Source organism: Globicephala melas, chromosome 12 (genome assembly GCF_963455315.2).
Source record: "Globicephala melas chromosome 12, mGloMel1.2, whole genome shotgun sequence".
Taxonomy (NCBI): Eukaryota; Metazoa; Chordata; class Mammalia; order Artiodactyla; family Delphinidae; genus Globicephala; species Globicephala melas.
Window position 1 is genome coordinate 48,985,122 of NC_083325.1, and position 14,855 is coordinate 48,999,976.

General features: G+C 36.1%; 1 protein-coding gene across 22 annotated transcripts in view; it reads left to right on the forward strand.

The window, feature by feature from the left end:
* The window catches only part of NRXN1 (neurexin 1), a 1,122,745-nt gene that overhangs the window by 581,683 nt on the left and 526,207 nt on the right, over positions 1–14,855 (forward strand). For 12 of the 22 annotated variants that reach the window (XM_060309983.1, XM_060309994.1, XM_060309986.1 and 9 more), the window contains one exon: positions 2,592–2,711. In XM_060309983.1, the coding sequence (XP_060165966.1) occupies positions 2,592–2,711 (120 nt within the window). Of the gene's footprint in view, positions 1–1,633; positions 1,661–2,591; positions 2,712–14,855 lie in introns of all 22 variants that reach the window. The other 10 variants (XM_060309978.1, XM_060309980.1, XM_060309991.1 and 7 more) reach the window with 1 other exon arrangement.

The following is a 14,855-nucleotide window of genomic DNA, read 5'->3' on the forward strand; positions in this document are numbered from 1 at the left end:
GCTCACATAAGGCCTGGCAGCTACTCTGAGTGGCTGCTCTACAATATGGGCAGGCAGGTTAGTTTTTAGAATTGCAATTTTACCATTTTTAGAGTTAAGCATTATTTTGCAATTGTATTTCTGATAATTTTTGCGAAAAGAAAAACAAAAACATGGCTCTTCATCAGTTCTTGCTCCTGCTCTTTCCTTCTGCTGGGCAAGTCAGGGGAATAGTATCCTTTGATAACACAGCCCCTGACCCAGGCTGGGCTTGTACCAGAGGAAGGACTGTGCTAAGGAATATTGCTTTGAGTTTTTTTTTTTTAAACAAATATTAATTATTTTTAGTCTTTAATGCCATGGAATAAAGATCATTGGACCATTTACCTCTCACAGATTGGAAGAAAAACAAAAACTGAGCAATTTAGTGTGTCTTAGTTCTTTGATGCAATAGGTGAGAAAAACTATTACATCCATTCAGGTCTCCCAGGCCTGGGAGATTTTTATTATTATTAAAAATGACTATTATTTTTGTTATTATTACTACACTGATTATTATTATTACTATTATTATTATTATATAATTAGTTACAGTATTATGAATTCTGAATGTATAAAAATTCATATTGAATGTTTAGGCTACATTCAATAACTTCTTATGAAGAATACCGTGACTAAGAAATTTATAATAAAATTATGGTTGTAAGGAGGATGTTTAAAATTGATGTTTATAGGAACATCAATCTGTACAAAATCTAATCACAGATAATTCTCATGTATTCACTAGAGCAGTTACCTCAAAGGCTCTCAGTGTTAATAGCATCTAATTAGTCTGGTGTCTATTTTTGTATTTTCATAAAACCTAAGATTGTGTTTACTAGAAAATATCTTCAGTTTATACTCTAAAGGTATTGAGGTAGATGGTGTTCCCTTCCCACCTAAGATAACCCTTATTAATGAGGTTCTACTGTAATAAATATTCACAGAGCAGTATTTAAGAGTTGAAGACAGTTATAGAGGAAGAGAAAATATAGATGTAACTCTGAGATCTGTAAGAAATCTATACCCAGTCTGGTAAAAGCAAAGATAAATACTCCACGTTGCAATCTTGTAAAGGAATTTTCTTTATGGGGAATTACACTGCAATTTGTTTCTTCCATCCTTTACTTTTTCTTTCATCTACCAAATGGTGTATACATTTTGATAATTTGGTGTCACTGTAAGGTCCAACTGTTGACAGAGAATGGCTGGCATTACAGTTTTAAGCCTTAACTGCAATAGCAAGATAAAAGACCTAGAGGGAAAAAAATAGAAAGGGATAATTGGTCTTCTAATGACCATCGTCTACACTGTATCTGCACGTGACAAATCTTCAGCTAAGCAGTGCAGTCACTTTGTGTCATTGGCTCAGTTAACCGTAATATAAATACATATATAGTGAAATTCTAATCAATTATCGCTTTCTTGGTTTTGGCTTCTCTTAAGATTTATGGCTGTTAATTATTAATTTGTTTGCTCTACATAGCATTTCTCTCCCCCTTTACAGCAGCATGCTTTTTTGAATCTGAATGTTCTTCTATGTTTGCCCCATTTCAGTATTGCTTACTAACATTTAATATATTTTGCTTTTTTTTTTTTAATTTTGCTGACAAAGTTGCATTGATGAAAGCTGACTTGCAAGGTAGATAGCCCTGTGTGTATAAAACAAGACTGAAACCCCGTAATACACAGTGGAAACCTCAAAATAACATTTTTACATTTTTGCAGTAACTGTTATTTGAAGTTTTCATTTTTCCCCTTCTTGAATGTTGTGCAAGAAACCTCATTTTGTAGCATAGTTTGCATAAAGGCTTTCAGTCTTGAATGTTTGTATAGTGATTACCTTTAGTGCTTTGATCATCCTTTTTTTAGTTCTTTGTTTTTCAGTGTTCTAGTTATGATTCTTTAGAAATAGACTAGCATCCTTTTTACTTGTATGTTACATGGGGGCATGTCATTGATACAGAGTTTTTAGTTTTATGTTTAATTGCATGAAATTGTTAAAGCATGTGGATTGATACTTGCCAACATACCTATCCAAAACACCCAGCAATCATAACTTTATTCATAGTTTGTGCAGGAAAACTTCTACAAACTTCTAGGACATTTTTGTATAACTCTCTTCAGTGGTTCCTTTTTTTTTTTTTTTTTTTTTTGCTAATCTGTATCTCAGTTTCATGAAGTTATAATCTCCATCTCTCATGGTGTCTCTACCCATTGGTCAGAAGTTAAGGAGATCCATGCGTTTTTCTAAAATCCAAACAGTGAGAGAGAATTATTGATGAAGGAATGAGATCACCTGCTACCATGATCATACGAGAAGCTATGTGCTTGCTTTTACTATTTGCTGGTCTAGTTTACTATTATAAGGTGTTTTGTCCTGTATTTGAAACTTGAGAAACCTTTATATTACAGCTTCTCTGTTCCTAATTCAGGTGTGTGAACTAGAACTTTCCAAACTAGTTTGGTCATGTACTTTGAGGTGTTGGCAACTACTAAATGTGACCTAGCTCATGTGTGAAACACTTTTAGATTTTTTTAAAGAACCCAAGTTGCTTTTGGATTGTTTTCAGGGCCCAGCACAACCTGCCAGGAGGACTCATGTTCCAACCAAGGCGTGTGCTTGCAGCAGTGGGACGGCTTCAGCTGTGACTGTAGCATGACCTCCTTCAGCGGGCCACTCTGCAATGACCGTAAGTTCCCCTCTGAGTGTAGACTGATGCTCAGCGTTGCTTCCAGTTACTGTTTGATATCCCGGGTCTAAAGCTGGGAGTCTTTGTATTATCCATGAATAAGTTAAACTGTCATAACAAGGAGGGGCATTTGGTTCCACAGAAAGGTCATGTTTGAAATACTAAAGTATCAGTCAAGGATGCCATTAGCCAAAATCTGTGATGATGGTGATTCTTTGGTCTTCAACTCTTTGTTGGAATTTTTTAAATTGCTAATGGTCACCTTGTCGAAAATATTTTTTTCATTTCCTGTATGTGGCACCCCTCCCCTAGTTTTTGAAAGAGGCTTCATGTTGCTTTTTATTAAGTAATATTTCATTTCATAAGATTATATCTTGAGGGCTGGAATTTTAGTGAATTGACAGGTTCATTATGTTTCTCTCTCTACATCTCTTCAAGCCCATACTGCCTTTTACATTAAAAAACAGTATGTTTAAACTTTGTCCTTCAACTGCTCTCCCTTATGTTTGTGTTTTTTCCCCTTTAGTCTCACAATGTAAGCATGACAGGGGACATCCCTGGCAATGCAGTGGTAAAGACTTCACCTTCCAGTGCTGGGGGTGTGGGTCAGGGAGCTAAGATCCCACATGCCTTGTGGCCAAAAAACAAAAAAACATAAAACAGAAGCAATATTGAACAAATTCAATAAAGACTTTAAAAATGGTCCACATCGAAAAAAATTTAAAAATTACATTAAAAAAAATAAGCATGACAAAGAAACACGGCATTCACATTATATTATGGAATATTTGTGAGTGCCTAATTTATGTGATAGCAGTGTGGATTTTGAGACCATATTAACTGGTATGTGGGATGAAGTTCTGTTTCTTAACTCTTAAATAGATACTGCTTTACAGCACTTCATCAAAATGATAATACAAGGGTTTCCTACAAAACTTTGCATTCCACTCTCTTGAGAAAATATATCTGACAGAGCCTTCTGGTTGTAAAATATAGTCCATGCTTATGTTGTAAATGCTACAACATTGAAGAAAAAGCTCTCGGATGGTGGGATAGCAGATGAGATGATTGAAGGTTTGGGCTTCCAAGCAAAGGCTGAGCTTGAGTATGGATTTAAAGAAAGACTAGAGCTTGTTCATTTTGACCTTTATCTATTTGAGACTCTGTTCATGTCAGTAGATATGTGTATCATAAGGTTGAAGATGGGGTCAAACCAGAACGTGTTATTGAACTGAGTTGTTGCAGCCTAGCAATATAGTACAATTTCCTAGCTATCTTCAGGTTTCCTCTCCAAAATATTGAATATAGGAAGAACAAGCAACTAATACAAAGTAAATAGTACTTGGAAGAGACATGTAAAGATCATACCACCACAGAAGGAGAAATATTTAGTCTTCATCCTACCAGTGAGCTCTTCCATTACAAGAATTACAAGAAACTTGAAGCCACAAACACATATTCAAACCATCACACATTTGCAAACACTGTATTTCTGCAAATCAAATCATTCTTACAAACATTAAACCACATTTAGAGTTATGTAAGTAACCTTATGTAAAGAGTCAATAAATACTTATATGTACATAAAGAAAAGCAAATCAAAGAAACTATATATCCTTTTAATAAAGATATGTAAATAGAATAGTAACGTCCTGCAGTTGCTCCTGCCCCAGAGAAAATAACATCAACTTATTTTCAAGGACAAACAGAAGACTGATAATTTGTTATGATTTTATTATGACAATTTTAAAATCCTGAGTATGATCCTGACAGATATAGCTGAGAGAGCTTTTGTTTTGCATGAAACTGGTTTTCATTTTGCTAAAGAACTTTCTCTGCGAAACTTTGTGCTTAGTCTAGTTTCCATGTTTTACAAAACAGTTGTCATTTGATTGTGTCAGATTGTGTATCCTCTTATAGCAGTTAAGTATAAAGAATATAATTTTCTCTAGACAGTTCCTAAAGGAACATCAAGATCCTGCCTTAAGTATCATGCTGTCTTCAAATTATTTTTACAGAAAATTATTTGAATGCTGCTCTTGGGTGATAGTAGTGGTGATGACAACGATAAGGCTATTTGCTATTTTCTTGTAAATAAGGTAACTGTCATTCAATAAATATGTCTCCTGATATGCCTCTAGCACAGATGAGCATTAAAATTACTTTGGAGGGCTCTCAGAATACATGCATTTTGATTAAGTCATTATCTCTTTGTGGGTTTTCTGGAAATGTGAAATCGTTTTCTTGGCTTGTACACTGGTGTTTTGGTGGTGAGGATATGTACGTACAAATCAGTATTTAAAAGCAAATCTTATTTTCATATCAACTCTAATTTGTAGAAGGTACAATAGTGACAGTTACCTTGAAGACATGCGGTTGATATGGCAATAAAAGTAGCATGCCACATTTTCTTCACTTTTTAAATTGATCAAAACGAACCTTATCTCTACATCTCACTGTTTTTCTGTAAGTTGCGCAAATAAAATTAGTGTGATTCCTGGGATTTTAACAAGATCCTTTTCTGTATAGAGGTTGACTTTTTTTTTAATGAAGCCATTTAGGACATTTTGTTTCTTAATGAACTTTTCTTCTCCACACTTAGATATTTATCCATAAATTCTGTGGCTGCAGCTGTCAACCGCATAGAAAACAAAAAAAGGAAGATGGAAACAAAGCTTTTTTTTAAAGAAAGGGAAAGAACACACCACATTGTAAATGAGATCTTCCCACCCCCACCCCTGCCCCCTACAGACCTTCTAAAAGTCATCTCTCTGATAATTTTCACAGAGTTAGGGTAACTAGAAAATTTTATTTATATTAGCCTGGAGACATAATTAACAGGAAGATAGGAATAAGTTTTCTCCTGTAAGTGTAATCCTGGATAAATCATACTAATTAATGAAGGTAAAGGAATCTTTCAAAAAGAAGAAGTACTTAGGCAAAGTGATGCCAAAGGCTACTTTTAAAGAAAAGTGTTTGTGAAACCCTTTCTTCCCTGGCAAGTTGCCATCTAAATGACCTACTCATTGACAAAAATAATTGCTCTGACAAAGAATAATTGCACGCGTGCGTGCATGTGTGTGTAACTCCTTAATTCTTCCATATCTGTACCATATTTTAGGTCCCCGGTATAATTTTTCTGGCTCATTGTAGCAATATCTTGGTTGAGTTTCCCCCTTCTTATCCCTCCCTCATCCAATCCATCCTATGGCCTCCTTACCAGTTTTGTTCTTTCTTCCTGTTCTCCCTAGTTTAAATATCACAAGCTCTTCCTATTTCTCCTAACGGGAGACAATGCTTTCTCTCCTCTGACCTCTGTAGAACTTCGTTTATGCTATTTTATCAGCCATCACTTTCTACCTTATAGTTACTTATGTTTGGTCTTATCTCCCAGGAACAATAATCCTTTTTGCGGGGGGAGGGGTTCATAAGCCCAATGTTTTGTACCTTATGTTGCATATAACTGTTGATAATAGTAACCCATTAAATCAGTGTTGACTAGATGCATGAATCTTGCATAAGGATTTCTAGGACGTCCTCAGTGGTCAACAATACTCTCCAAATTCATCAGTTTGGAGTTCATGAACCTCCATGGTCTGACCCTAGCTTTTGTTTTCATTCTTATCTATTGTAGAACTTCGTCAATATGGCATGTTACCGCCAGTTAACTTATGGTGTCTGAGCAACATTACACTTTCCCAATTTCCTCACCATTGCTTATGCTAATTTCTCCTCCTGGGGAATGCACTCCTTCCACCTAGAATGCATTCCTTTCACTATATCTGCTTGAAGAAATGTAATTTCATTTTTCAATCATTACCTAAACTGCTTCATCCCATGGGAATTTCCCTGGCCCTCTGAGCTGGGCCTACTTTCCCTCTTCTGGAATCTTAGAGCAACTGTTTTTGCACTTAGCACTTAGATTTGTGAAATTTCTCTTGGATGTAACTACTTACTGAGTGCATGCTGTGTGCCAGGTCTGTGTTAAGAGTTGCTATTCATTGCATTAAATCTACATATCACCTGTTCATGCTTGTGCACACACACCATCATCAGACCATTGTGCTACAATAATCCTTTTTTGCATCTACCCTGTGGTCCAGAATAGAATGTAACCATACTAGCTAATTTAATGGCAGGTTGGGGAAGATGAATATGGCTATGATCATATGGAAAATAGTGAACATAATAACACTGTCACATTACATTAGTGTGGAAACGTTGAGTGCCAAATTACAGTTCAGCTTCAATGGTGTCTGTTACCATAAGGGATTAATACATCATAGTGCTGTTATTTTGGTGCTAGGAGGGTGAGGGCACTGCCATTAAAAGACTATTTTCAGAATTCTAAACTTTGCCGAAAGAAAATCTTTGGGATAAGAATTCATCATATCTTTTGTATGAGAATTAGTATTGTTCATTGAAACAAGGATGAAATACATTTGACTGTGACTTGTTACCATGGCATTTTAAAGTATCTTCAGCTTTTTTTGTCACCTTCTTTTGTTGTTTGAAAAGAGAATCCAATACCCAGTATTTGAGCATCAATATCAGAACTACTGGAAGTGAATCATAACATACATAAAAATAACTTGAATCAAAGTAACATTGTTTCTCTCCGATGTAGATCTGCCGGTAGTATTAAGCTGTAAGCTGATTTGCTACTGGTGCCATTTATGGCTGGATAAAATTTAGCAATTAGCTGTGTCCACAACCAGATCCTCATTGTGAGTATGATGAATCTTATCAACCTTAAATCATTCAAGCATTTCTAAATGGCGGCCCTGAAGTTGTTGAAAGCAGTTCATAAGTAATATTTACTAATAATGCTTTAGAAAAACTAATGCATAAAAAGAAGCATTAGTCTCTGTTCATATTGCAGTTGGGCAAATGACAGTTTTAAGCTGTATCTATATAAGAAAATTTAAGTGGGAAGGAAAGTCCCCAAACAGTGGAGTGTAGAGTATTGCTGTATTTGAATTACTCAGATTAGTCCCGTATATTTTTCAGCAGCTGAATGATCCATGATTCTAAGTAGCCTTTTGCTCTGTGTAACTGGTATCAATTTGGCCCCAGAAGTCAAGAAAGAAGGCCCAATCGATTTTTTTTTTTTTTAACCCCTGCTAGTACGCTCTAGTTTTTCTGGCTTGCTGAAAAATCTGACTTTGTGGACCTTGATTTTGCTCTTACATCGGTGCTCTTCACTGTAGGCCTTATAAACGTAAATACGAAAGTAGCCTTTGATGTGGTAATACTGTCACATCCCACAAGAACGCAGCTAGACCAGGGCTCCGTGGAGTCACCTTTGTTAACTGTCCTTAAGGGGTTACAGTGGTTCCGGTTCTCACAAGGGGCTATTTCAGAGAGCTTTAGGACCCTAGTCTCTGTCTGAATAATTTTTTTTTCATGTGAGTGCATTTTGCTTAGGCTTCTGACTTTGCTGATCAGCGGCGCAACACAACGGGTGCAGAATCCAGGCTGTGGTGAATCTGAGAATCCAGGTGCCTGAATCTGAGGTGCTTATTTTTGAAACTTGAGGCCTTTGGGTTTACTCTTACTTTTTAAATGGATTTTACTTCCCCAGAAATGATGCACTGAAAGCCCTTGTAAACAAACTGAAGATTTATCATGGTGAATTCTCAGAATCCTGCATATACTAAATAAGTATAAACAATAAATAGTTTAATTAAGAAGCTATATGAAGAGTAAAATGTTAGGTAATTGTCCAACTTTATGGAATCTGATTATCCTGGGTAATTTTTAAAAGAAGGAATATAAGATTAAAAAGAATAAGTTTAGTTTTTGTGAGATAGATATTTGATTTTTAAAAAAGAATAAAATTGCAGTTGAATTTGGAAGGAAGTGGTTGGATCAGGCATAAGTTGTTTATATATTTGTTGCTGTGAATATACCTAACTAGTGCATACGAAGGACTACAAAATCATTTTACGTAGATCACACCAACATATTTTAATGTGAATCACATACTTAATAGGTGTTATATGCATGTTGTTTATATATTATAAACCTTATCTTTTCAGTCTTCACAAGTATTATTTTCAATTTTCAAGTGACGATATTGAGGTATGAGTAGTTTAAATAACTTCTTTGGGCTGAAATGGCTGGTAATTGGCACAGAAAGAATTTGAATGTAAGTTAGACGAACTTCAAGCCCGTATTTTTACTTGCGCCCACAGTTCTTTCCAGAAAAGGATAGAACAGAGAAGTTAGTAATGACTGATGTTTAACATTGTGGACTTTTTTTTCCATCCTCACCTGACTCTTGATTCTTATATTTAATTTTATGCATTGTGTTGCATGAAACATGCTCTTCCCCTTAACTGCTCAGTTCTGCTTCCAAAGATGAGTTAACAGTTCATAGCTGTTTAAAGCATACTGTCATTAACTTTCAGTTCTTTTAGAAAAAGTTACTCATTATGAAAATAGAGATGGGAATTTTCTGTGATGTTTCTACGACAGCCTGGGTTTCTCAAAAATAATAATCTAATATTTGATAATGAAGGCAGGCAAAATACTTCCCAAGATTCTTTTACTTGAATCAGATTCACAATGTATATTACGGGAAAGGAGGAACAAAGATTCAGAATTGTGCTGACCACCGAATCGGTGCCAAGTGTTTGATTATGTTGATTACATCCCAGTTTTCTCTTTATGCAGTGTTGAGACAGAAAGGGAAAAAAAAATGAAGTCAGAGGTTAGCAGTGTGGCCTTTAAAGGTTTTGGGAAGATTCACAGGGATAACACAAGAGAATGCATGAAGCCCAAATCATGAAAAGTGCCTACAGGATTAGTAGTAAGGACCAACTGTCCCTTGTATCTGTAGGGAAGGGAAAGAAAGCTCAGGGGAAATGTGCAGAGCCCAGAAAAAAAGGTCATGATAAAAATAATGCTGTGCTTGCATTAACGAATAATTCTAGTAGTAAGGAAAAAAGTATTACTGCGAAGAAAATGCACCTTGCCCAGCAATCCTTTTTCCTTCCTTGAACAAAGCATTCTGTGTCTTTAATGAGATTTACTGTAGCAATTAAAACGTTTAGGAATCTTTTATGGGGAGGAATTATGGTATGCTCTGCAGCTCAGTGCTATTATACATTGTTACTTCTCTGGTAGCACTCTACGGCAGCATAAAGTACAAGGATGCTTGTTAGCTCCGGGTATTGTGGAGTGTATGATTTTAATGACCCTAATGATCTAAATTCACATCTCTCAGAAATGGCCTGTGGAGCCTGAGGCTTAATCTCCCCAGGATTTGGTGAGATAGGAAGGTACAAAGGCGTTTCTTAACTTGAAATGATTTCAGAATGAAACAAGTCATAAAAGGATGAGCTGATATAGAAGGGTGTTAAAAAAAAAAATGGGTCGTGAACAAGGAGGCGGCTGTGTTTGACGGAGACTGGAAACTGTGTTTGTGTAGGTGTGAATGCTTCTTATAAATATATAACATATGACCCTTTAGGGAGAGAAACAGATGGAATACGTAGCGGGAAATAAAGAATACATTTTGCTTGGTTTCTTCACTCAGATGGAACAGGATGTATTTTAATATTTGGCATCTCCTGTTGGGAAGCTTTCAGGGCCTCATCTGGATTCCAGCAGCTCAGGACAATGCTGACATTGGGAATAGTGCTGGGTAAAAGCAGGCCTTTGAATACGATTGCAAAACTTCTCCGGGTCGTGACTTGATGCATAAATATTTCAGCCACGTTTCATGTCGAATCCTTGATGGTCACTTGAACGCCCAATATGAGGGAACCCAGAACCAAGGATCCGGATTCATGCAATCATCACACCCTCAGAGTAAGGCTGTGTTCTGAAACTGTGGGGTTCATCTTCCATGACATCAATCACAAATCTGCTCTCCTAGGTCCTATGCAAGGCAAGTGCTCCGTTTTACTGAACTACAAACAGAAAAGTGTCAGAGAAATGTCATTTCTTCTCAGCTGCAGGAGACGTCACAGAAGTAATTAAACTGGATTTTGGTTATGTCAGGTACATTCCTTTCATTGACAGTGGCAATAATTTTGTAAATCAGAGCTTGGAAGCATTTTTAGTGCTGTTGAAGTGTGAAAGATAAAAACCTAAGGTTCTTAAAATTAAATCTCATGAAACTAAAATTGATCTATGGAGTACAGTGTAAGAGGCTGCTTCCTGGGTTGAGAAGGCAGTCTCCCTTCTGGAATTCAGTGCCTACAAGGTATATAATGATGATGATGATGATACTTTTTTTTTTCTTTAAACACTGAGTCCCTGAAAGCTATATTGGTGCAAAATCAAATGGAGTAGGTGTTCAGTACAAGCTATCGTTTATGGTTTTAAGGTCACTTGGAAAATCCTCTCCCTGTAACCCCAATATCTCCTTTTCTAATGTTGCCAGTAGGTTTTGTTGACATTCATTTCCCTAGCATTCCTGTATTCTTTCACTCAACATTTAAGGTTGTCCACAACCTTGCTCGAGAAACACAACTGTACACTGTGCCTCGTATGCTCAGGCATCAACTCTTTGATACTGACATGTATAGAGAGACACGGGTGTGGTCACTGAATGCTCTCTACATGTTCACCTCTGCTGAACGAGCCCCTCATTCGATTGTCTTCCTCCTCCCCGACTTCCACTCTTCCTAAGAAAATTCATTCCGTAAAGGTGACCCAGCTCAGATCAAGTTCATCCAGAGTAGGACAGTCTTCAGTTAGTAATTTATCAGCTTCTGAGTCTCCAGTTACTGTCTAACCTGTGTCTTTTTATGTGTGTATGCCTTTAATTCCCAGCTGTATTTTACATCCCATTCTTCTATTTTCGGTATTATTTCTCACAGTAAATGTTCTGCAATACTTGAAGAGTGGTGTCTTGAAGCCTCCATTAGTTACCTAATTTTTTTAAACACTTTATTTTTTAGAGAAGTTTTAGGTTCACAGCAAATTAAGAGGAAAGTACAGAGATTTCCCGTATGCCCCCCATCCCCACACATGCGTTGCTTTCCTCATTACCAACAGCCCTCACCAGAGTGGTACATTGGTTACAATTAACGGACCTACACTGACACATCATAACCACCTAAAGTCCATAATTTACAAGGTAACTGATGTGTGTGCCCATCCCTAAAGTTCTCTAAAATATATGTATATGCATATTGTATGCTGTCTGACAGAGATAGTGTATTATGTTTTATCATATTACTGTAAATACATTTTTCATGATCTTTATTCCTAACAGTAAAGACCCATGTGGAATTAGAGTCTTACATAGCTAGAAAGAAAGTGCTTTGAGTAAAGATGTGTGTGTTTCTCTGGGGGTGTGTGGTTAAGTTTGTGTGTCTGTGCAAGTGCACATACCATGGGAGATGGATTTAAAAACATCACTTTCTATTTTCTTCAAATTCCACTGATGTCCTGCTTTGTATATTATCACATTAAATCTAACAAATTCTGAGACCTCTAGTTGTTTCAAAGTAACTATTTTTTGTTCAGTTTTCTTTTTTCTCATTAATTGGCTGATACCTGTAGGAATAATGACATCATTATGAAATGCTACACTGCTTATTTGATCTTTTCTAGCTAAGCTTTACAATTTTGCAATGTTGGGATGTTTTTCTAGCAATAACATAAGTCTCTGGGGGGAAAATGATACTATTTCTCCTATAATAGCATAGCACTGATTTAGTTAGCTCACCAATGTCCTTGAAGAATTCTGTAAATGTTGCCTTTGCAACAGCTCTGGAAGAGCCAAGTACCATACGATGTTATATAGGTGGAATTCAAAATATGCTTGTTTTTTTCCTTTCCATATTAAATATGATGAAGATATCATTTGTGTATACAAGTGTACCAAGTGCAAGAGGCACACTTGGCCTTATTGCTCTGGTTCAGTATTTTAGGAGAACTTGCCTAATGTCAGCTTAATAGGATGATGAACATTTTCTACCTCTCAGTCAGGACGTAGAACCACGATCAGTGTGCCAGGTCCATAATGACAGCCTCAGAAGTAGAACTTGCTTGGTTGTTGGAGAGGTTGAGAAAGGGTATAAAAAAGAAATTCCAAGTATACTAGAATTTGTCTACCTAAATCAAAGAGAAGGTTGTAAAATGAACAGGCTGGACTAAAATCAGTGGTTCCCAAAATGTGGTTCTTGGACCAGCATTGTCAACGTGACCTGTGAATTTGTTAGAAATGAATATTCCTACATTCCAGACCTCCTGAATTAGACACTGTTAGGTGGGACCATATGAAATCTGTATTTTAAGAGCCTCCAGATAATTCTGATAGACCCCCAAATTTGAGAACTGTCAGACCAGATGACCTCTAGCCTCATCTTGTTAGTTCTACGCTTTCCATCTAACAAAAACTTTATTTAATGGAACAAAGGAAGTTTGCCTGAAGAATTCTTACAAGTAAAACACCATGGCTAGAGGTGGTTTAAGTACAATCTTGGCTATTTCCTTCATGGTAATTGAAAACAACTAACAAATTTTCATTTTGATAATTAGCCTCTGCAGTAGGCTGGCAGTCTTAAAAATGTTTGAAAAGTTCCCACTCCCACTACTCATGCTGTGAAAAATCTAGTTCAAGGCAAGATTTTCCCTGCAGTATAAGGAAATTGACTAAATCCAAGTACACATCCTTCTGTTCATATTTTTTGGGATTCTTCAGAAGAATACTCTGATAATTGGTTTGGCTGGACCATAAAATATTATTCTTATATGCAAACACATTTTAACCTAAAAGAAAGTTGAGTCAATAAACCACTGTCAGAAATGCCATTCATATGAGATAGTGTGCTCTTCACATGGCATCTTTTTCCCTTGCCTGAATGTTCCACATCTATACCTACCCTTTCCACTTTCTAAATAAATGTGATCCCATTTCAATTCCCTAGATAGGATTTCCCTTCTCATAAAGAAATATTGCATATCTAGTAAGATCTTCATTTTTCCTTATTTATCTTTACTCACAAAGAATGATTCATGTGTGGATCATTTAGTCAGGATCCCAGTATATGACCCTGAACAAGTCACTGGAGTTTGTGAGCCTCAATTTCCCCATTAGAAAATTAGAGATTTGGTTTGCCTGGTCTTTAAGGTCCCTAGAGCTCCAAGGGTTTGTGATTCATTCTTACTATATTCTTTCTTTTCTTTTCCCCAACCCTCAGACCTATTTTTACTCATGTTTAAGGATCTTCTAGGATGCAGCCTATAGCCCAGTCACACAACACTAATCTTAAGCTATATTTTAGCCAAAGACCTTTCCTGCCAAGTCCTATAAAAAAGGGAAGAACTTGGGAAAAGAAATCCAATTAATGATATGTCTTCCTCTTTGAGAAAGGAAACTTTGAATTAATCCTGAAACACAAGGCAAAGATATCCGCTCTTTGTTTCGTTCATGTTTGTGTAGCTATTTATTTATAGCTCCTTTTAGATACCTATTTACATCAAATTTGTTTTAAGTTGAAAGTTTTACTGATGCAGGAATCATGCCTGTGTACTTGCTTAGCTAAATGCTGTATGTAATTATTAATAGTACTTAAATACTTTTTAGTGACTAAAAAAACTATAATTAAGGGTGTATAATTGTTAATATGATCAGGATACAGCTACTAATTGAACATTTACTATGTGCTGGGTTTTTCATATTAAATTTTTTTACTCTCCTACCATTCTCTCATAATAAGAATTATGACATCTATGTTACAAAAGTTGTATCTAAGGTAAAGCAGTATTCCCCTGTTCACATGTTAATAAGAATAAGAATTCAGGCTTATCTCGCTTAAAATTCTATGGTCTGCCATCGAGAGATGGTATCATGTAATCTCTTAGTATTGAATAAAGTAGTCAAAGTGAGAAGATTCACATGCTTTCTTTACTTCCATTTCAAATGTTTTAGAACACACACAAAATGAATAAATGTATGCAAATCTCCTCAATGTAAGAAATTGTAAAAATGAGGAAGAACTGATACAGAGCGAGTTTAATCCTATTTTCTCAGCTAAACCACTCATCTTCAGGCCTGTATCCTATACTGATACATATTAATGCATGTGACCAGCACACCTAATGAGACTTTACAAAGACTTGCAGCTTCAAAGAGAAAACCTTTGTATACCTTCAGTGAATGAGCAGACTTTAAAAATG